Below are 24,524 nucleotides of genomic sequence, written 5' to 3' on the forward strand. Positions count from 1 at the left end.
GTTTTCCAGAAACACCTGCCTAGTTTAAAATAGCATTGGTAATAGCAGCTTACCCTTTATTGAGTACTTAGTACATGTTCTAAATGCATCACCTCCTTTAGTGCTCACAACAGTGATAGGAAACAGTTCCCGAAATCATCCCCTTTTGTAGATGAGAGAATGGGCTCAAAGAGGTGAAGGAACTTGCCCAAGATCGCACAGGTCATCAGTGGCAGGCCTGAGGTCTTTGACTGGTCTACCGTAGAGCCCAGAGCAAGATCTCTTAATCATGTGCTATATTTGTTCATACATGATGTGGCTTTGCCTCTGGTTTCCTGCCTTCTGATCTATTCATAAGCTATTAAGGCCTTCTTTAGAATATGACTCTAAGTGATTATGGTGAGGGGAAGAGAGGGAAAAAGTAGAATTGATAACTAAAAATGGTAGATTCCATCTCCATTTATCCATTTCCTGTTTCCCATTGCCCTGAATAATTGAATTGAATTTATTTTATTTATTTATTTTTTGCTGTCCCGTGCATCATATGGGATCCTAGTTCCCAGACCAGGGATCAAACACATACCTCCCCTGCAGTAGAAGTGTGGAGTCTTAACCACTGGACCACCAAGGAAATCCCTTAAGAGTTTGTTTTAAATGCTTTGTTTATTCATTGGGCATGTATCTATTTGGTCTCTTCCCTCTGCTCAGCCTCTAATATCTGAATGTTGTTAGGCAGTCAGTAGCTGTCCTCTATGAGCTGACCTTGGGAAACCGAGATACTGTGGGCCAAGGCTTGGTCCCAGGTGTTCTCAACCTTGGCTGTACAGTGTAATTACTTAGGGAGCTTTCAAAATTGCAGCTCCCTGGTCTCATCCCTGGAAACTCTGATTCAATAGGTCTGGGGAGTTATCCAGGTGCCTATATATTTTTCTAAAATTGATTCTAATACACAGTCAGGGTTGAAAACCCCTAAGAGACTCATGGAAAAACAGCTCACATTTGGCAATATGAAGTACTGCACATTTGAGGTGCATTCCCCACGCCCCAGCGATTTCACTCTTAGGTGTATGCCCCAGAGGAACCCCTCAAAGATGGTGCCCAACAATTTATGTACAGGAAATTGTAAAGCTGCACTATTTATAATAGGGAAAACTGGAAATCATGGAAATATCCTCGAACACTGAATGGGTGAATAAATTGTTGGATTTATTTGCTGGAATGTTCTGTAAGAGTGAAAGTGAATGGAGAACTGCTTGCATCAATGTGGAAATAACATAACATTGAGTAAGGAAAGCATGCCACAGAACGAGATACAGGTTAAAGAAATTAAAAATGACATTATATGCTTAAACAAATACCTGTTCACACATATTCATGGCAGCACTATTCACAATAGTCAAAAGGTGGAAACAACCCACACATTCATTAAAAGATGATGGACAATCATCTACCCATGAAAAGGAATGAAATGAGACACATGCTGTACTGTGGAAGAACCTCAAAAAACTTTGTGCTAAGTGAAAAAAGACAGACACAAAAGACCATGTAGTGTATGACCCCACTTATGTGAAACATCCAGAATAGGCAAATCCACCGAGACAGTAGACTGATGGCTCCCTGGGGCTGGCGGAAGGGGTACATGGGAAGTAAGTGCATAATGAGGTTGTCATTGGGTTTTAAATTTATTTTTGGCTCTGCTGGGTCTCCACTGTTGTGGGAGGGTTTCGTCTAGTTGTGGCGGGCAGAATAGGGGGCCCTCTCTGGTTGCGGTGTGCTGGCTTCTCATCACGGTGGCTTCTCTTGTTGTGGTGCGTGGGTTTAGTTGCCCCACAGCGTGTGGAATCTTCCCAGACCAAGGACTGAACCCATGTCCCCTGCATTGGCAGGCGGATTCTTAACCATTGGACCCCCCCAGGGAAATCCACATAATGAGGTTTGCAGAGAGCCCAATTTGAGATCCAATGAGCATATATGAGACAGAGCTAGCCAGTGTAATTCCATAGACAAATATGATGATGCTTATTCAACAGTGTATTTCAGCCTATCATCACAAAGTGCAATGTTCTTCCGTGTTGGGTATTGCAACAGTCTCCCAGAATAACCGTGTCCATTTGACCCTCCATTTTGGAAGCTCAGTCTCTCGTTAGTTAGTCACTCTGTCACATCCAACTCTTCTGTGATCATATGGGCTGTAGCCCACCAAGCTCCTCTGTCCATGGGATTCCCAGGCAAGAATACTGGAGTGGGTTGCCATTTCCTTCTCTAGGGGATCTTCCAGACCCAGGGATCGAACCTGAGTCTCCTGCATTGGCAGGCAGGTTCTTTACTACTGAGACACCTGGGAAGCCCTTAGTCTCTCATATTCATCCCCAAATGTATGATGTGGTGTAGATCAGCCTTAATGGAATCCAACCCTCTCAGAAATCAGAAAACTTGTCTTTATATATTCATGGTTCAGTGTCTTAAGACTCCACACTCCCAATGCAAGGGCCTAGGTTTGGTCCCTGGTCAGGAAACTAGATCCCACATGCCACAGCTAAAAGGTCTAAAGATCTTAACATGACTGAAAGGTCCTAATGCAACGAAAACTGAAGATCCTATGTGCTGCAACTAAGAACTGATGTAGCCAAATAAAGAAATAAATGTTCTTCAAGGAGAATCAAAATGCTCCAGAGATGCATCAAGAAAATAAAGAGGAAATGAAAGAGTCTGCATATGGAAAGAACATTCTAACGGTTGCCCCAGCAGCTGTCTCCCGATCTCCTTGGTGAATCAGACAAGCCATGCCACCTCTCTGGGAAATGGATTTAGTCCCTGAATGGGGAGATAACTTGGACAGCAAAGAGATCAAACCAAATAATCCTAGTGGAAATCAACCCTGAATATTCATTGGAAGGACTGATGCTGAAGCTGAAGCTCCAGTACTTTGGCCATTTGATGCAAAGAGCCGACTCATTGGAAAAGACCTTGATGCTGAAAAGATTGAACGCAAAAGGAGCAGGGGTCAGCAGAGGATGAGATGGTTAGATAGTATCACCAACTCAATGGAAGTGAATTTGAGCAAACTCCCAGAGATAGTGATGGACAGGGAAGCCTGGCATGCTACAGTCCATGGGGTGGCAAAATGTCAGACATGACTTAGCGACTGAACAGCAACAACAACAACAGGGGGATAACTCCCTGGCTCTCTAATCCCTATGACTGTTCAGCTCTAAGAAGCTACAATTCTCTGCATTCAGAAGAGGGCAAAACCACTGGTCCCTGGAGTGAACAGGGGCATGAAGGAGCTGGGGGATTCAGCTGGGCCTTGAAGGATGGATAGGTGGAGATGGGGGAGAAGAAAGCTGAAGAGTCTGGGAAGGTGGAAGAGAATAAAAGTGAGAGAAGCCTGGGTCCTCACAGACCAGTCTAGCTGAAGAGGAGGGCTGTGGAGGGGCAGCAGGAGGACAGAAGGATGGAGGGAAAGGTCCGCTGGGGGAGTCCCCAGACTGGCACACTGCACCTGACTCACCAGTTGTAGACCACGATGCCCACCATAAAGAGGTTTTTCAGAAACCCAATCCACGAATTCTCAATGAGAAGGACTTTCACAGACATGAACTGGCATCTCAGGGGGGGTTGGCTGCATGCACCCATGGTGAGAGTCCTCAACGTGCCACGGGAAGGAAGTGCCTCTCAGCAAAGCCAGACTTCACTGGCACAGTGCCTGAGCTCACGGAACAAAGGTAAAGCTAGAGTGAAAGGGCGTGACCTGAAAGTGAACTGTCCTCCCATCCGGTTAACTGATGGCTACCCCAGGGCCCACAGAACCCTAAGAGAACTGTGGGTCCTGGGCCCTCTGTGCCTCATGGAGTAGTCGAGCCTGCAGCCTCTGTATCTTACAGTTAAAATCTCAAGAGAAGAATCTGATTGTGTCCAACCCTGGTCCACTCAGCTGTGTGTGTGTCTGTGTGTGTGTGTGCAGGGGTGGTCAGAAAGGGGCCAGGGGCAGTCAGAGATGTCCTGCGAAGAAAGTGGAGGAGAGCCTGCACCCTGAAAGGCAAGTTAAATGCTGGCTTCCTGTGGCTGCTGTAATAAGCCACCAAGAACTTAGAGACTTAAAATAACACAAACATTTTTTCTCTTAGTTCTGGGGAGTCAGATGCTTAAAATCATTCTTAGAGGATTCAGATCAAGGGGACAGCAGGCCTGCTCCCTTCTGGAGTCTCCACTAGACAGTCTGTTCTCACCTCTCCCAGCTTCTAGACCATCCCTGGGTTCCCAACCACAACTCTCTACCCTCAACTCTTCTTGGCACATTTTCTTTTTTCCACTTCAACTCTCTTGCCCCTCCCCCCTTATAAGGACTCTTGTGATCATGCCGGGGCCATTCAGATAATCAAGAATAAGCTCTCTGTCTCAAGACCTTGAACTTAATCACATCTGCAGAGTTCCTTTCGCCACATAAATTACCATGTTTACAAGTTCCAGAGTTCAGGACATGGAGATTTGGCACGGGGTGGGGAGCATTATCCAGCCTCCTACAATATAGTCAGGGCTTTCCTGGTGGTTCAGCAGTAAAGAATCCACCTGCTGATGCAGGAGACGTGGGTTTGATTCCTGGGTCAGGAGGATCCCCTGGAGAAGGAAATGGTGACCCACTTCAGTATTCTTGCCTGGGAAAATCCAATGGGGAGAGGAGACTGGTGGGCTATCATCCATGAAGTCGCTAAGGAGTGGGACACGACTTAGCTACTAAACAACAACAATATACCAAGCCCGTTCTACTCTGCCACACCATTCCTTGAGCTAGCTAATGAAGGGGGTTCAGTTTCTTGTTACTCACAGCTTGGCTAAGACATCATCTGTTCTTCCAATTCTCTTTGACTATTGCACTTCTTATCCACTATCTAGTTCATTTGGAAAAACCTTCCTTTTCATACTTCTTAAACTATCTCTCTCTCATTCCAAAAGCTCCTACTCCAGAACACAATACTTTCTACACATCCTACTATATGGAGAGAAGAGAGTGAGTCCTAATCTATTAGTTAATGTTTACCAATTAGAGGAAATATTGGACTGGCCAAAATTTTCATTTGGGTTTTTCCAAAACACAGTATGGGGAAATCCAAACGAACTTTTTGACCAACCCAATATAATGGATAGGTGTAAAGGCATTGAGCTCAAAAACTCAGTTATACAGATACAGGCCATGGACCACCCAAATTGGCAGAGGTTTATCTTAGAGGCCCAACGTTTTAAATAAGTCCAAACCCAAATTAGCCAAAATTGTGTTATATCCTCTAGTAAACAAAACCCAAAAAAACTAGTGTCGTCTTAAGCTTTGGTGAGAGAAGTAAAATATTCTCCTTGAGGGTGGTGATAAGCTAATGACCTATGCCCTAATTAGGCAAGAAGCAGAAGGAGCCTTGTGTTCAGGTCTTATGAGGCACACATTTAAAGAGAATCCTTTTGGTGTTTGTAAAAGTGTAAACTTCACAGAAAAGCACAAAGAACATGAAAATGTTCTAACGTTCTCCCTCTCAGAGGTTATCACTGTTGAAAATTTGTGCACATGTTCCTGAAGCCTCTTTATGCCCCCACCTAGACACACAAACATGGCTACACTCTACATGCTATTAAATAACGCTGGTTTTGCTCAATAATATGTTATTAACTCTTCACAATAGTAGTGCAAAATGGATGATAAAGATGGATCTATGATATGTACCCACTCTGAATGGTTACAGGGTATTCTAGTGTTTAGGTTGGAACATATGAAATTGCCCATTTTGCAGACAAAACAATAGAATATTGGCAATTCTATACGGTTCAGCCTAAGAAGTGAATTGTGAAAATTTGCCAGCTGTTCTCTTACTGATGGATATTGAACTAGAACTTTTGTTCAGTTTTGTAAACATTTTCGGTAGTCTTGATATAGCTTTTACTATGTGTCAAGCACTCTTCTAAGCATATATTAAGAACAAATACTAACTCTTTCCACCCTCACCTGCCCAAAAGTAACCCTGTAAAGAAGGAACAGTCTTACCATCACCTTGCTGCTGCTGCTGCTGCTAAGTCGCTTCAGTTGTGTCCAACTCTGTGTGACCCCATAGACGGCAGCCCACCAGGCTCCCCCATCCCTGGGATTCTCCAGGCAAGAACACTGGAGTGGGTTACCATTTCCTTCTCCAATGCATGAAAGTGAAAAGTGAAAGTGAAGTCGCTCAGTCGTGTCTGACTCTTAGCGACCCCATGGACTGCAGCCTACCAGGCTCCTCCATCCATGGGATTTTCCAGGCAAGAATACTGGAGTGGGTTGCCATTGCCTTCTCCGTACCCTCACCTTATAGCTGAGCAAACTGTGACACCAATAAAGTGAGCCCAAGTTCACATAGTGCTGTAGACTCAATGTTTGTGACCCCTCACCGAAATTCATAAGTTGAAACCTAACCCCGATGCAATGCTATGAGAAGGTGGGGCCTTTGGGAAGTGAGTAGGTCACAAAGATGGAGCACTTATGAATGAGAGTAGTGCCCTTATAAGAGGCCCCTGAAACAGCTTACCTCTTCTGCTGTGTGAGAATACAGCAGAAAGATGGCCATCTGTGAACCAGGAAGTGGGTTTTTACCAGAAAACATATCTGATGTTGCACTGACCTTAGAATTTCCGGCTTCTCGAACCATGAGAAATAAATTTCTGTTGTTTACAAGCCACTCGGTCTTTGGTATTTGTTACAGTGAACTAAGACATATGGTAAGTAGCAGCATTAACTCCTAGCTCATGCTCTGTGTGCTATTGTAAATGGAAGTGCTTTCTTCATTTCTTTTTTGGGTTGCTCATTATTGGTATGTGGAAACATGACTGATTTTTGTGTGTTGATCTTGTGGCGTGAGACTTTACTGATTGGTTTATTAACTTTAATGAGTTTTTTGTGAATTCTTTGTGATTCTCCATATATAGTATTTTTTTTTTTTTTTTTGGCTATACCAGGTCTTCATTCCAGCTCACGGGATCTTTAGTTTCAGCATGCAGACTTCTTAATTGTGGCATGCGTGGGGGATATAGTTCCCTGACCAGGGATTGAACCGGGGGCCCCTGCGTTGGAAGCCCACAGTCTTATCTACTGGACCCTCCAGGGAAGTCCCCTATATATATGATCTTATCATCAAAGTATAGTTTACGTCTTCCTTTCCAACTTGGATGCCTTTTATTTCTTTTTGTTGCTTAATTGCACTGGCTAGAATGTCGAATATAATTTTGAATAACAGGCATTTCAGTGGTAAAAACCCTCATCTTTGTCTTGCTCCTGATCTTTGTGGGTGGGGGAAACCCTCAGTCTTTTGAGGCTCAGTCTGTTCTCTTCAACACTATACTTCATTAATTCTCTACTCTCCCCTTTCATGTTGCCAGGCACATGTTTACACAAGAATCTTATCACACCTCAGGTAAATTTTACACCTTAAGATAAGTCTCTGAGTCAAAGGTCATGCACATTTATTTTATGTCAGTTCACTTTACCAGACCACAAAAGCTTGAACCATTTCATGTTTCCACCAACAATGCAAGAGTGCAGGCATCACCTTTTAAAAGAGCCTTGACAAACCAGTGTGTGGTTGTGTGGGCTTGGCTGGGATACTAAAGAGTCTGGATACTGTCTTAGGAGTACAGAGCCAGAGGGACTTCGGCTATTATTTTGGCTGCTGCTACTAAGTCGCTTCAGTCGTGTCCGACTCTGTGTGACCCCATAGACGGCAGCCCACCAGGCTCTCCCGCCCCTGGGATTCTCCAGGCAAGAACACTGGAGTGGGTTGCCATTTCCTTCTCCAATGCATGAAAGTGAAAAGTGAAAGTGAAGTTGCTCAGTCGTGTCCGACTCTTAGTGACCCCATGGACTGCAGCCTTCCAGGCTCCTCTGTCTGTGGGATTTTCCAGACAAGAGTACTGGAGTGGGGTGCCATTGCCTTCTCCGATTATTTTGGAGAAGTGGAGAAATGTAATAGCAGGCTGAAGCCATTTGGAAAGTGTCAAGTAGAAAATGGACCACAGGGCAGAACTCTAACCAAAAGGGAAAAATTACAGGGAGATAAATTTTGGTTCAGTGTAAGGAAGAAATGTCTAATAATTAGAACAGCCCTAGAACAGAACAAGCTTTCCCTGTAGCTGCTAGCTGGTGACACTGATGATAATGACAACAATGATGATAATTTTCATTTATCCCATGATCTCCCTTTCTCTTGAGTCTCCTCGCCATCTACATTTCAGCATCAATTTCCCATCTTTAAAAATAAAGCTTCCCTTGACCCCACATTCTTCTCCCACTACTTGCTGCCTCTCTCCTCCTTTGTATCCAAGTCCCTTGAAAAAGTGAGTCACCACATCCATTTCCGAGTCTCCATTCACTCCTCTGCTCACTCCAAACTGGCTCCCACCCCTGGAACTTCTATAAATCCTCTCTTGTCAAGTAAACAACAACACCATCACTGAATCCAGTAGACATGCCATGGACCTGATCTTCCTGGAATTCTCAGCAGCATTTGATACCAGTGACCATGCCTCCACTTTTCCCCTCGCCTTCCCAAATCCACATTCTCCTGACCTTCTTTGGATCTCCATGTTTGCCCTTTCTGAGAATCCTTTGGTGACCTCTGTGCTTTTCATCACTTAAAGGTTAGAATTCCTCAGGGGTCTGTTCTAAGCCCTCTTGTCTTCTCATCTACATCCTCTCTTGCTGGTCAGTTGCAGCTACTGCCATGGTTCTAGTTAACCATTTTTATGCTGGTGATATAGAAATCTACATCTCTAGCTCCATATTCACATATCCATCTATCAAATAAGTATCTACATTTGTTTGTCGCATAGACTTGTGCCTGTAGTGCCTTCAGTTCTGAATTCATCTTCCACCCTAGATGGGCATTTTCCCTGATTCACATTTCCTATCCCCCATAAGTTCTTCTACCACCCATCAGTGGCCCAAGCCAGAACATGGCGAACCGCCTAATTTATCCTTTCCCTCATCCCCCCCATCCATTCCATTGTCAAATCTTATTGTTATGTCTTCCTAGCATTATTCAAAACCATCTACTTTTCTCGTCTAACTCCTCATTCCAAATCACTGTGAACTCTCACCTGGATGGCCCGATATTCTCCTAAATGGTCTCCCTCCCTCTGTTTGTACTCTTACCTCCTCCGTTTTCTACGGTACTTCATGGGGAGCTTGGGCTCTGGGTTCAACATCGGCTCTATCACTTACTACTTACATGACCTTGTGTAAGTTACTTAGCCTTTCTTTATTTTTTCTTTAATTTTTAGTTGCAGTGGATCTTCATTGCTGCTCCATGGCTTTCTCTAGTTTCAGTTCATGGGCTTATCATTAGGTGGCTTCTCTGGTAGCAGAGCACAGGCTCTAGGTGCACGAGCTTCAGTTGTTGCAGCATGGAAGCTCAGTAGTTGTGGCACACGGGTTTAGTTACTCCTGGCCCAGGAATCGAACCTATGTCACCTGCCTTGGCAGGTGGATTCTTATCTACTGTACCACCAGGGAAGTCCTACTTAGCCTTTCTGAGTCATCGGTTCTTCTTCTATAATTAGGGGATATTAGATTTATATTGGGCTTCCCTGTTGGCTCAACTGGTAAAGAACCTGCCTGCCAATGCAGGAGATGCAAGAGACGTGGGTTCAATACCTGGGTCAGGAAGATCCCCTGGAGAAGGAAATGACAACCCACTCCAGTATTCTTTTTTTTTTTTTTTTTTGATGGAAAAACTATGGGCTTCTACATTGGCCTTATGACTCCTCAGCTTTGTGTATAGGTGTATGTCCGTGTGTGTGTGTCTGTGAGTGCACTTGCACTCACATACATGGGGAAGCTTCTTAACTGCTTTGAACCTCAGATTCCTTGCTTGTGAAAAGGGGATATTAAAGTTTATCTCATAGATCTGTTGGAAGATTAGATGACCAAAGAAGCACTCCAGTATTCTTGCCTGGAAAATTCCATGGACAGAGGAGCCTGGTGGGCTACAGTCCACAAAGTTGCAAAAAGTCAGACATGACAGAATTATATTGGCCAGGGTTCGTAGTTCTAAACAACAGAGTCCACTCTGCCAAGTTTAAGAAGATTGTCTAGAAAACGCAAATCTATACAGGTAGGGTATAAGTTAGTGTTTGCCTGGATCCAGTGGGTAGGACTGGGGAGTGACTGCAAATGGGAATGAGGGATCTTATTGGAGTAATGAAATATTCCAAAACTGAATTGTGATGATGGTTATCCATCTTGCAAATTTATTAAAAAATCATTGAAGTATATGCTTTAAATGGGTGACTTTTATGATATAATAAATTATACCTCTGTTGGATCACAATAAACTGTGGAAAATCCTGAAAGAGATGGGAATACCAGACCACCTGACCTGCCTCTTGAGAAACCTACATGCAGGTCAGGAAGCAACAGTTAGAACTGGACATGGAACAACAGACTGGTTCCAAATAGGAAAAGGAGTACATCAAGGCTGTATATTGTCATCCTGCTTATTTAACTTATATGCAGAGTACATCATGAGAAATGCTGGGCTGGAAGAAGCACAAGCTGGAATCAAGATTGCCGGGAAAAATTTCAATCACCTCAGATATGCAGATGACACCACCCTTATGGCAGAAAGTGAAGAAGAACTAAAGAACCTCTTGATGAAGGTGAAAGAGGAGAGTGAAAAAGTTGGCTTAAAGCTCAACATTCAGAAAACTAAGATCATGGCATCCAGTCCCATCACTTCATGGCAAATAGATGGGGAAACAGTGGAAACAGTGGCTGACTTTATTTTGGGGGGCTCCAAAATCACTGCAGATGGTGATTGCAGCCATGAAATTAAAAGATGCTTACTCCTTGGAAGAAAAGTTATGACCAACCTAGATAGCATATTAAAAAGCAGAGGCATTACTTTGCCAACAAAGGTCCGTCTAGTCAAGGCTATGGTTTTTCCAGTAGTCATGTATGGATGTAAGAGTTGGACTATAAAGAAAGCTGAGTGCAAAAGAATTGTGCTTTTGAATGTGGTGTTGGAGAAGACTCTTGAGAGTCCCTTGGACTGCAAGAAGATCTAACCAGTCCATCCTAAAGGAGATCAGTCCTGGGTGTTCATTGGAAGGACTGATGTTGAAGCTGAAACTCCAGTACTTTGGCCACCTCATGTGAAGAGCTGACTCATTGGAAAAGACCCTGATGCTGGGAAAGATCGAGGGGAGGAGGAGAAGGGGACGACAGAAGATGAGATGGTTGGATGGCATCACTGACTCAATGGACATGAGTTTGGGTGAACTCCAGGAGTTGGTGATGGACAGGGAGGCCTGGCGTGCTGCAGTTCATGGGGTCGCAGAGTTGGACATGACTGAGTGACTGAACTTAAACTGAACTGAAAGTTGTTTTAAAAAATAAAGGAAGAAGGAGATTTTAAAATGACATTAGGTAATTCATACAGTCTCTTGGTAGACCAAAAACCCAGCTTGCTGAAACAATGCACAGCTAGGAACAACACCCAGAGAACAGGTACTGTTCCAGAGAAAAGACTCTGCCAGCCACTGCCGAGCCATAGGTAGAAATTCATGCCAATAGTGTTTGAGTGCCAGAATCTTAGTCACTGCCATGCCCCAGTGAGCTCAATGCCTGGGGCCACATCTGCTATAGGAGGCTGAATAATGACCCCAAAGCTATCATGTCCTAATCCCCAGAATTTATAACTGTTACCCTGTTTGGGGAAAAGGTCTTTACAGATGTGATTAAGGATTTCAAGATGGTGAGATTATCCTGAATTAGGTAGGCCCTACATGCCATCATATGTGTTCTTATAACAGAGAGACAGAGGGACTTCCCTGGTGGTCCAGTGGTTGAGAGTCCACCTGCAAATGCAGGGGACACAGGTTTGATCCCTGATTCAGGAAGATTCCACATGCTGCAGGGCAACTAAGCCTGTGAGCCGCTACTACTGAGACTGTGCTCTAGAGCCCTTTAGCCACAGCTACTGTGAGCCCCTCATGTCCTAGAGCCTGTGTTCTGCAACAAGAGAAGCCATTGCCTTGAGAAACCCATGGACCGCAACTAGAGAGTAGCCCCCACTCTTTGCAACTAGAGAAAGCCCGTGTGCAGCAAAGAAGACCCAGCACAGCCAAAAATCCAAAAAATTTTAATTAAAAAATTAAAAAAAAAAAGAAGATTTCATGCACACATACATACACACATACAGGAGAAAGGTTCATGAAGGTGAAGCAGAGAGTCAGAGATGCAGGCCTTGAAGACTGGTGTGATGTGACTACAAGCCAAGGAATACAGGCCACCCCTAGAAACTGGAAGAAGCAAAAAAGTCTTCTCTAGAGCCTCTGGAGGGAGCATGGCCCTGCTGACCTCTCAGTTTTGACCTAGTGATACTGATTTTAGGTATCTCCAGAACTTGGAGAGAATAAATTGTTGTTTTATGTTACCAGGTTTGTGGTTGGATTGTTCCAGCAGTGACGGGAAATTAACAACTGAGAACAAGTGGAGGCAGGGGAACAAGTGGAGGCCCACATACTGCTTATTTAAACATTTGAAAGTCATAACAGACTTTCTGGGGATTCCCTTATGTGCTTTTTATTTTTGCTTTTTCCTCTCTGCTTTTAATATTTTTTCTTTGTATTTAATTTTTGATAGTTTGACTGATATGTGTCTTGGCATATTTCTTCTTGGGTTTATCCCATATGGGACTCTGTGCTTCCTGGACTTGATTGACTATTTCCTCTCCCATGTTAGGTAAGTTTTTGACTATATACTCTTCAAATATTTTCTCAAATTCTTTCTCTTTCTCTTCTTCTTCTGGGACCCCTATAATTTGAATGCAGTGCATTGAATGTTGTCCCAGAGGTCTCTGAGACTACCGTCAGTTCTTTTTTCTTTTTTCTGTTTCATGGCAGTTCCTTCCGTCATTCTATCTTCCAGCTCACTTATCTATTCCTCTGTCTCCTTTATTTTGCAATTGATTCCTTCTAGTGTATTTTTAAAGATATTTATTTACTTTTGACTGCACTGGGTCTTATTGCTGCTCCGGGGCTTTCTCTAGTTGTGGTAAGCTAGTTGCTAGTTATACTCTGTAGTTGCCATGTGCAGGCTTCTCATTGCAGTGGCTCCTCTTGTTGCACTGGCTCTAGGGTGCACTGGCTTCTGTAGTTGTGGTGCGTGGGCTCAGTAGTTGTGGCACCCAGGCTCTAGAGTGCTGGCATCAGTACTTGTGGCCCACAGGTTTAGATGCCCTGTGGCATGTGAGATCTTCCTGGACCAGGGATTGAACCCATGTCTCCTTCATTGGCAAGCAGATTCTTAACCACTGGACCACGAGGGAAGTCCCCGAGCCTTTAAAAGTAGGGAATTTCCTTTGGCTGGTCCCAGAAGAGAGGCCAGAGATTTGAGGCATGAAAACATTGTGCCATCACTGGCTTGAAGATAGAGGGGAGCCACACGATAAAAAATGCAAGTGGTCTCTAGGATCTGAGAGTGGCCCCTGGCTAGCAGAGCTCTGAGTCCCATGATGGCACAGAATTGAACTCTACCAACAGGGAGAATGAGCTTGGAAGTGAATTTTCCCCCGAGTCCCAAAGTGAGAACTCAGCACAGCATAACACTCTGATTTCAACCTTGTGAGACCCTGAGCAGAGAACCCAGCCACGCCAGGCCCAAACTACTGACCTACAGAACTGTGAGCTAATAAGTGGCAGTATTTTAGGTGAGTTTGTAGTAATTTGTTATGCAGCAATAGAAAACTAATACAGTCCCACAGGCTCCTTACTCCATAGGGAAGCTCACAGCTAGCAGAGGGCCAGGGTGGGATCTCTAAACATGGGGTCCAGGAAGTGGCCCCTATGGTGTCGGTCAAGGCTGGTATCAGCCCCATACATTCCTTCAGATGAAGTCTGCTCATGCTCACCACCCCATGTTATTTCCTGTGTACCGAACCACTGTTGCATAGTGCATATGTTTGAAAAGCTTGGGTCTCATGCCTGTGTCCTAGCTGCAAGGGAAGCTGGGAAATTAAGTTGTGACATACAGTCAAGAGGTGGAATCCATTACCTGGGAATTTCCCAGTAGTTACGCTGTTCAAATCATGGTTACACATTATGAGGACCAATTCTGTAGGGTTATTTACAAGGATCAAACAGGCTAATACATGTCATAAGCTAAGAACAGAATCTGGCCCATGCTAAGCACTCAGTAGTACTCAATAGATGTTGCCATATTGAAAGTAGAACGCTTCCTTTAAAATGAAATTATGAACCCTCAGTATGAACTCTGAATCTATAAAACCCTTAATGTTTCCTTTATGGTTGGAATTTGTCATAATAAAATGTTGACAGTGGGGTAGGAAAGACTCTTCTTCCTTTCTCAGTGTCCTCAGGATGAAGTTCAAGCCTGTTCCCAGTTGGATTCCTGCTGGCTTCTCTAGTTCCACTTCTCTGGCATTTTGCACACCAGTCAGTTGACATGTGTAGTAGTGTGAATAATCTATGTAATCTGGTCCTTGCTCTTCCCAGCATGGTGCTCAAAACCCAGGAGGGCTGGGAGAGCTCTACCCTGGTGGGAAGCGGGGCTCGAGTGTGGTGCCCAGAAGCCTGTTGGTACATGATAGCCGGTCCACAGAGAGGCCTCTGCCATTCTGCACTGAAATAAGAAAACCAGGACAACAGGACAAGCTCTTCATAAAGTGAAAATCATTCACTTAAAAAGACCATCTATTTTTTTTTTTTAAAAGACTCTGTGCTTCTAGCTTTTTCAATGTTTTGGTTTAGACATTAGTGAAGGGAAGCTGAAATATGGTAGTAGTCGAGGTGTTTTAATAGTTTGACATAGTTAACAATGTTGCGTTAGTTGGCAATCTAGCCTCTTCTTGGTCTTTTATGTTGATAAAAGGCATCATCATCCACCAATGAACCTAGATTCATCTTTGCCTTCTAGAAAATCTGTCAGTTCCACCTCTAAAACATAGCCTGTTTGCTCACTTCTCTCCAGCTGCACTGCCCCATTCTAGTCCAAGTCACCACCTTCTCTCCTCTGGGTGGCTCCAACAGCCTTCTTACTGGTCCCATCACTGCCCCTTTTGCCCCCCAACAATCTACAGTCTGCACAGTGGCCTGACAGTGCTTTTAAAAGCGTGAATCAAATGGTTTCACTCCCTTGTATAAAACTTTCTAGTGGCTTCCCATGGCATTGAGAAACAAATCCCAACCCTGGCCCCTGCCTACCTTTGTCCTCAGCTCCTGCTCCTTCCTTCTCACTCACCAGGTTCTGGAACACGCTGACCCTCTGACTGTTCCTCTTTTTTGCTTCCATTCATTTGTGTTTGCTGGTCTCTTGGCCTCATATATAAGGTGGCTCAATTCTTCTCCTGGAGAGGGTCTCCTCCTGAAGTGGGTCTTCTCTGGGCCTTCCCATCTCTGTCTCATCACCCAGGAGCCCAGGGTGGGTTGAGAACATGGCAGATATCTTATGTTTCTGTCGCCCTCAAGTGGCAGGGGCCATGCCTGAGTTGGATTTGCCGCTCTCTGGCCTCTGGTGACTCTTTCCATTTAACAAGAGGAAATCCAGCCACACAAGTGTGTGGTCACCCTCCAGTAATGGGCAGCCAGCCAGGAGCTACATTTAGTGATTGCAAATTAGCACAACAGCACCATCTCCATGGTGACAGACAGCCTAAGGCTGTGCAGGACAATGTTGCTTTTGCTACTGGCCTGGGCAGAGGCTAACTTGAGGGAGAAGAAGCAGTGGTGAGTAGAGTTTGTTCTCCTGTTTCTCTCTCAACCTTCCCTGCTCTTCTGTATTTATTGGAAAAGCTTCTGAGAGGACTAGTCTCTAGTGAAGAGGGATATCTTCCCAAGAAAACACCAATATCTTTTACTTCTCAGCTTTAAATCTTCCTATGACTTCGCAACTCATTCAGAATAAAATCCAAATAACTCAGAGTGGGCCTTCAAGGACTTGAATGATCTGTCCTCCCATTTCCACCCAGGTTACCTCTCCTTCAATGTGTTGTTCACTCTGCTTCTACCACTCTGACCTCCTTGCTTTTCTTTGAATACCCTATCAAGTCCTCACCTCAGGGCCTTTGCACTTCCTATTCCCTCGATCAGAAACACTCTTCTTCCAGATATTTCGTGACTTGTTCCCTTTCTTTGGGCAGATCTCAGCCCATATGCCTCTATCAGACATATGCTCATTCTCTGTCCTCTTCCCTAATTTATTATTCTTCATAGCACTTAACACCATCAGACATTTTATTATGTTTCTGCATTTTCATATCATGTCTCTTTCCTCCATTAGAATATAATGCAATGAGTTGCCAGAACTTTGTTTCACTGACCGTTATTAATATAATCTCTATTATATTAATATTAACAGAGTCTGACTCATAGTAGATACTCTAAAATTTGGGGAATGGGGACTTTTCTGGTGGGCCAGTGGCTAGGACTCTGTGCTCCAAATGGAGGGGGCCCAGGTTCAATCCCTGGTTGGGGAACTAGATCCCACATGCCGCAACTGAGAGTTTGCACGCTGCAAGTAAAGATCCTGCATGCCACAACTAAGACCTGATGCAGCCACATAAATAAATATACTAAATAAATAAATAAATAAATATACAAAATAAAATAATAACATTGAGGGAATGAATAAACAGTGGAGAAAGACAAAATGATGGGATGCTCATCCCAGCCTCCATCATCATCCTTCACTTGCCCTGGTCAACTCAGAAAGACAAAGAAGAGCCTGGTGAAAAGGAAGAATGATTGGCTAAATATTGAGGAGACCCAGTGCCTGGGCTTTCAAAGTCTGACAGATAAGTACTTTAGCAGTATGGTTTGTGGGTTAAGGACATTGGTTTTGGACTGAAATGTGGCTTAGACGGTAAAGTGTCCGCCTACAATGTGGGAGACCTGGGTTCAATCCCTGGGTCAGGAAGATCTCCTGGAGAAGGAAATGGCAACCCACTCCAGTATTCTTGCCTGGAAAATCCCATGGACAGAGGAGCCTGGAGTTCATGGGGTCGCAAAGAGTTGGACACGACTAAGTGACTTCACTCACTCACTTTCTAACTGGATGACTTTTAATAATGTAACTCTATCTTTCATAGCTTCCATTTCCTTATCTGTGAAATAATGAAGAGAATACTTAAGTCCCAGCACATCAAATGAGATGATATAAATAAAGCTAACAGTAGAAAGAAGTTATCTTTATTGTCATTCAGGTGTTTGAATCTCAGTTTTCCTGGAGTGTAGTCATCATTATCCCATTCTTCCCATCTCATTGAGGCCAGAAGATGAAACAGAGTATGTCTTGGAAAACCAGGAGCTGATTCTCAGAGGCACTTTCTGTTGAGAATACCAATGTCCCAGCCTTGACAATAATTTGGGGTAGAGTCTCCACAGGCCAGGTGCTGGGTTGAGACAAGCCAGGGATAGACCTGTAGCCTTCAGAAGTCCCTGGAATTCCTGGCTTTTGGAAAGACTTGTAGTGGCTCTTTGGTTTTTGTCTGTCTCTTCCTTCCACCCACTTTTCCTACTTCCTTTGGGATCCCCTGGAGTAGAAAATGGTAACCCACTGCAGTATTCTTGCTTGGAAAATTCCATGGACAGAGAAGCCTGGCGGGCTACAGTTCATAAGGTCGCAGAGAGTCAGACATGACTGAAGCAATTGAGCATAGCACAGCACAACCAATCAGAGTCTTTTCAGTGAATTTTTTGCCAGAGCTATCAGAAAAGACTTGTTTGTTCCTCTGGGATTGCTAAAAGGGGAGGATGTGGGGATTTGAATGTGACATCTAGCTACATAGAGAGCCTATTCAAGAAACAGAGCCAAGATGTGGGGAGAGAAATATAAATGAGGGAAAAAAAGTGTGTGAAGAGAGACCCAGCCCCCACAGTTTCACAAAGCTTGAACTTTTATAACCATCCATGTCTGAGAACAGCTCCGTCTCTTCCACTGCCCAGTTACATGAGAATAAATCCCCCTATGTGCCTTGGTGGCTAACATGACTTAGGTTTCTGTCACTTAGTAGCCGAACAATTCCGCCTAACACAGTCCTATTCAGTATCCTCTTCACGCACTCCTGGAGCCCTGGAGTCTGGAGCTACATTATCTTGCCTGTAGCTACAGCCTTTGCCTTTGATTCTAAATCTGAACCCAGTTGCGAGGGACTGTGAGATGCTGATCAGCCTCTTGTCTTATTTCCTCTATTGCCTGCCTTGTACCTCCCTGTCTTCTTTCATTATCCTGACCCTGCCTTTTCAGCCAGTGTGTAGACAGCCTCTGAACCCAGGACCCCATGACCAGAATCCTCCCCCTGTTGCTATATATATCCTGAGTATTACCTAAAGCTGTCTGGATTTCCGCCTCTGGTCCACATCAGTCCTATTTGATGTCAACTACCTCCCCCCAATCCCTGTGCATCGTGGGTCTACCCATTTCACAGATGGCCTAGCTGCAGTTATATCAGCTTGAGGCCTCACAGTACATTGTAAGGCAGCATTTTCCAAGCTGTGTTCTATGGCAGGGGTCCCCAAACTCTGGGCCACTGACCCATACTTGCCGCGGCCTTCGGAAGCAGGCCGCACAGCAGGAGGTGAGCTGTGGGCCATTGAAGGAAGCTTCATCTGCTGTTCTCCATAGCTTGCATTACCACCTGAAACACAGCCTCCCACCCCGCACACCCACCCCCCATCCATGGGAAAACTGTCTTTCACAAAACGAGTCCCTGTGCCAAAAAGGTTGGAGACCAGTGTTCTATGGGACTTCATTCAGTGGGATGTAAATAACTATACGGTTAACATAGACGGGGGAGAAAGCAAAGCTGGAAATACTTTTTCTTCAGTTTTATATTTTAAAATATAAACAGTGGAGAAGCATTTTGTGTGGGGGTTATCTTGTAAAGTCATCACTTAAGGTAAAACTTGTGTCTTGTTAAAGTTGCCTATGTTTTAAATCCTTGAATTGTTCACTGCTATTGCTGCTGCTGCTGAGTCACTTCAGTCGTGTCCAACTCTGTGTGACCCTATGAACTGCAGCCCACCAGGCTTCTCTGTCCATGGGATTCTCTAGGCAAGGGTATTGGAGTGGGTTGCTGTGCCCTCCTGCAGGGGATCTTCCCAACCCAGCGATTAAACCTGGGTCTCCTGCATTTCAGGCAGATTCTTTACCACTGAGCCACCAGGTAAGACCCTAAATTGTCCACAAAGCATAGCAAACAGATCTTCACTTCCCCACGAGTTCATCAGAGCCAGTTTTCCCTTCAGCTCTGGAACAAGCAGCTGTTTTTCCAGTTTTGCTCTCGGTGAAGGAGTTGGCTTATTTTAGGGGATATTTTGGGTGGAAAACATTCACAGGTAGAGTGGCAAGATGCTCACTTATGAGAAGTATGTGGGAACAGAGACTGAGGGAACCCCATCGCGAGGTTAGTCCTGGGCACCCAATTGTTGAATCATTGCACTGTTTAAATTGTGCTGTCTCCACAGATGTATAGAACAGTCTTTTGGACTCTGTGGGAGAAGGTGAGGGTGGGATGATCTGAGAGAATAGCACTGAAACATTTATATTATCATATGTGAAACAGATCACCAGTCCAGGTTCGATGCATGAGACAGGGTGCTCAGGGCTGGTGCACTGGGATGAACCAGAGGGATGGGATGGGGAAGGAGGTGGGAGGGAGGGTCAGGATGGGGAACACATGTACACCCATGGCTGATTCATGTCAATGTATAGCAAAAACCACCACAATACTGTAAAGTAATTAGCCTCCAATTGAAATAAATAAATTTAAAAAATAAATAAATTATGCTCTCTCTCCATGCTCCTGTGGATCATGTACAGCTGAACTTGAGGGACTTAAATGCTCTTAAGATAAAATTCCACCATATGAAAGAAAAATATTTATCATTGTAAGATGTTCATATAATAATCTGTTCTTATATATACAATAATCTGCTTTTAAGACGTTGTGTGCTAGACCCAAGAATATGGGAAACCACATCACAGTGTGGAACTGTGATACGTGATCTATGTATTGACTCATAAGGGAGCATTTGCTAACTATGTTCTTTATTATCTGTTCAGTGATATCTGGTCTAAGTAATATGTTTTATTTTAGAATTTTAACATACATGCTTATTATTTGCCTGGAAAGTCCCATGGACAGAGGAGCCTGGTAGGCTGCAGTCCACGGGGTCTCGAAGAGTCGGACACCACTGAGCGACTTCACTTTCACTTTTCACTTTCATGCATTGGAGAAGGAAAGGGCAACCCACTCCAATATTCTTGCCTGGAGAATCCCAGGGACAGGGGAGCCTGGTGGGCTGCCGTCTATGGAGTCGCACAGTCGGACATGACTGAAGCGACTTAGCAGCAGCAGCAGCAGCAGCTTATTCTTTATTGAATAGTAAACATATGACTCAAATAATGATAATCCTGGTAATATTATTAAGAAGAAGAACTAACACTTTGGCCTGGCCATATGTTGAGTATTTTTCACAGCCGTTTTACATTTTATTAATTCTTTTCATTCTCACAACCATTATCCCCATTTTACAGATGAGGAATCAGACTCAAAAAAGTGAAGGATATTTGAATCCACATTTCCAGATCTCAAATCCAAGCATGGGCATGGTTACTTTAAAAGTCAAAGGAGAGAGCGTTTGTGAAAGTACCTATTATATTCAAAAAGATTATTTTTAAAAAAGAGCTATCATTTGTGAAGCTCTTACCCTGTGCTAGGCATCAATACGGGCTTGTCAGGCCTTTTCTCGTGTGATTATCACAACAGTGCTATGCACAGATGCAGAAACTGAGGCTCTGAGAGGTTAAGTGACTTAGTCAAGGAAACTTAGCCAGGCTTATGAAGTAAGTTGCTTTAACCTTTAACTGGTAAACTGCATTGTCTCCCTAATAGATTCAAGTTATCATCATCACCACCATCATCACAGAGAGCAAGGGGGCTTTAGCCATTAGGGAATTGTGAGTCAAAAATCAAAGTGAAAACTTCACTGGTGACACAGTGGATAAGAATCTGCCTGCCAATGCCGGGGACATGGTTCAATCACTAGTCTGGGAAGATTCCACATGCCGCGGAGCAACTAAGCCAGTGGGCCACAACTACTGAGCCCACGAGCCACAATTGCTGAAGCCCATGAGCTTGTGCTCTGCAACAATAGAAGCCAGTGCAGTAAGAAAGCCTGCACGCAGCCATGGAGACCCAGCACAACCAAAAATAACAATAAAATAAATTATTTTTAAAAATCACAATGAGTTAATAACTCACTAGGATGCCTATGCTCCAAAAGACAGACACTATCAAGTAATGATGAGGATGTGGGGAAAATGGAACATACATTGTTGGTGGGAATACGAAATGGTGCAGCTGCTGTGAAACACAACTGGGTAGTTTCTCCAAAGGTTAAAAATAGAGTTTACCGAAAGTGCAAGTGAAGTTGCTCAGTTGTGTCCGACTTTTTGCGACCTCATGGACACCAGGCTCCTCCGTCCGTGGGATTTTCTAGGCAAGAGTACTGGAGTGGGTTGCCATTTCCTTCTCCAGGGATTGAACCTAGGTCTCCCGCATTGTAGACAGATGCTTTACCGTCTGAGCCACCAGGGAAGTAAAGGATCCATCAATTCCATTCATAGGTACATACCCAAGAAAACTGAAGACATGTTCATACACAAACATTCATAGCAGCATCATTCATCATAGCCTGAAACTGGAAACAACCCAGATTTCCACCCCACAGTGGTATATCCATATAATGAAGTATTACTCAGCCAAAAAAGGGAATGCAGTAAAGATACATGTTCCAGCATGGATGAACCTTGAAAACACGATGCTAAGTAGAAGAAGCCAGACACAGAGGACCATATATTGCATGATTCCATTTATATGAAATATCCAGAATAGACAGATCCATAGAGACTGAAAATACAATAGTGGGTGCTTAGAGCTGCAGGGAAATAGATGGATGAAAGTGATGGTTAAGGGATGTGGGAGTGGTTTTTTTGAAGTGATGAAAATATTCTGAAATTGATTATGGTGATGGTTGCACAACTCTGACTATACTAAGAACTACTGAATCATATATACACTTTAAATGAGTGACTTGTTTGGTATGTGAATTCTACCTCAATAAGATGTTTTTTTAAAAAAATCAAAGAAGGTCTTCTTGACCCCTGGGAGGGCCTAAAGTGAATTTAGGTCTGATCCTATTCCTCCCTGGAGTGGTGATGACTCACATAGATGCCAGCCTTATACCAGGCGCACCCTGAATCCTTGATTCCTCTGCTGGAATCCAGGGTGTTGCCCTGCATTTTCCCACCTTTCCCGGCCATGCCCTGGCCCAGCTTGCCCCAGCAGGCCTGGGTTAGAACCCAAAGTGTCACCCTCCCTTCCCGTGGCTTTTTCTTGCAGCTGACTAGCACTGCTTCCTCCTGCCTGCTGCTTCCTCCCTCAACTCCCACTCCTCCCCAGCTGGCTGTCAGCCTCACATCTCAGATTTTAAAACCGCAAGGAATTCAGGATGTGCCCCAGAAGCTGAACCTTGAGGTTTTCTGTGCTGCCAGCCACTGCAGAGACTTAGGGTCATCCCACACCCTACTTACCCAATGTAAGAAAAGAGCACCACGTGGAAGAGCCATTTAATGGTGCCATAAGTCTTGCTTTGGATCCAGATGATTTTGTTTGTCTCATACTGGAAAACATCATTCCAGCTGCAGCAGGCTGTCATGGTGAGAGGCTTGCTCTCCACTTAGGGCTGGACCAGGGCTCAACCCTCCCAGTCCGGCCACAGCAGACCCTCCAGGACAAGGAGAGTGAAATGTCCGGATTCTTAGCAGAAGGTTTTGAGTTCCTCCAATGACGGCAGAGAGGGGGCGGGTCCTGGCAATGGCCCCAGAAGTGTCAGGGAATAAACAAGTGAAGCCAAGTGCTACGGATGTCCACGCCCTATCTGGCCTCCCCCAGATGCCTACACAAAGATGGTGTTCAAAGGAAGGGCATTTTAAGAATTCTGCCTTATCCCCTTTTTCCTTTCACTATTTTTTGGCTCATTTCAGCTGGGTTAAAGGGACAGCCCTTTAAATGTCAGGAGACCCAGTGCTTCCACTGTGCCTTAGTAAAGAGCCCAGATCTTTCCATTGCCTCAAGGCCCACTCAGAGACAGATGAGTTCATTTCTAGAACCCTTTATTCAGCCCTAGATGTATGTGAATGCTGGATGAATGAGGTATCCCCATTCCTCACTCCCTCACATCTTCAAAACACTCTGTTCTGTTTTGCTGGGGGCTGGGTTTGGGAGAGGACTTTATTTCTATGGGGAATATTTCCTGCCAACCCTCTAGATCAACTTTCCACTCTGCTCTATGCCCTGGAGGTCAACCCATGACCTACCCAGTCAGCCTAAAAGAAACAAACCTGCCATCCAACAAAATTAGATTTATTAATCCATTCGATGAGGGCGTGCACATCATCAATCAAAGGGATGGAGTTCTCATCAGATTCTGGGAAAGGTGGAGTTTAGAGCAAATTCAAATGAAAGCAAGTTTCCCAGGTGGCTCAGTGGTAAAGAATCTGCCTGCCAATGCAGGAGCCACAGGGTTGATCCCTGGATTCCATAAGATCCCTGGAGAAGGGCATGGCAACCCACTCCAGTATTCTTGCCTGGAAAATCCCATGGACAGAGGAGCCTGGAGAGCTACAGCCTGTGGGGTTGCAAAGCGTTAGACGTGACTGAGCAACTGAGCACGAGCACGCACAAGTTTTCACAGGCTCAGAGCAAAGCAGGTTTCTATAAAACAGCCAACTTCAGACCTGGATTTCAAAATGGACCCAGGGCCCTGTTTCCTCGGAAGCAATAAAGCTAAGATAGATGTCGATTGTTGTTTCCAGAAACACTTTATTGGAAGTTCTATACCTGAGCTGAAAATCAAGGCTGCCTTTCTGTGTCAAGATGACTTAGGTTCTCCAGGCAAAACAGGAACTTTCATCCTTTTTTATTAATATTTATTTATTTGGCTGTGTTGGGTCTCAGTTGCAGCACGCAGGATCTTCGTTGCATCATGGAGGATCTTTCATTGTGATGCATGGACTCTCTAAATGTGGTGCATGGGCTCTAGAGCACTCAGGCTCGCTTGCTGCAGTACACAGGCTTAGTTGCCCCGAGACGTGTGGGATCTTAGTTCCCCAGCCAGGGATCCAACCCACATCCCCTGCATTGCAAGGCAGATTCTTAACCTCTGGACCACCAGTGAACTCCCAGGAACATTTCATTCTTACTGATGTAATTTCAAATAGCAAAGTTTCTGATAGTCTGTGATTTTAGAGGATGACGTTTCTCATTGAATAACAAAGCAGCAGCCACTCACTCAAAGATGGGGAGTATTATTACCTTGTGCATGCTAAGTCGCTTCAGTCGTGTACGATTCTTTGCGACCCCATGGACTGTAGCCTGCCAGGCTCCTCTGTCCATGGAATTCTCCAGGCAGGAATACTGAAGTGGGTTGCCATTTCCTTCTCCATTATTACC

The 24,524-nt window shown here is 44.4% G+C and overlaps 2 protein-coding genes across 9 annotated transcripts in view; one reads left to right on the forward strand and one right to left on the reverse strand.

Moving 5' to 3' along the window:
- Nucleotides 1–22,861, reverse strand: part of P2RX7 (purinergic receptor P2X 7) — a 60,698-nt gene extending 37,837 nt beyond the window's left edge. Inside the window, exon 1 of one of the 2 annotated variants that reach the window (XM_061384777.1) lies at nucleotides 22,604–22,861. In XM_061384777.1, the coding sequence (XP_061240761.1) occupies nucleotides 22,604–22,728 (125 nt within the window). In that variant the 5' untranslated portion in view covers nucleotides 22,729–22,861. Of the gene's footprint in view, nucleotides 1–3,490; nucleotides 4,924–22,603 lie in introns of those variants that run through there. The other variant, XM_061384778.1, reaches the window with a different exon arrangement.
- Nucleotides 1–24,524, forward strand: part of IFT81 (intraflagellar transport 81) — a 233,802-nt gene that overhangs the window by 62,330 nt on the left and 146,948 nt on the right. The gene's annotated exons all lie outside the window — the stretch shown is intronic.

The sequence above is a fragment of the Bos javanicus genome, chromosome 17 (assembly GCF_032452875.1).
Source record: "Bos javanicus breed banteng chromosome 17, ARS-OSU_banteng_1.0, whole genome shotgun sequence".
Taxonomy (NCBI): Eukaryota; Metazoa; Chordata; class Mammalia; order Artiodactyla; family Bovidae; genus Bos; species Bos javanicus.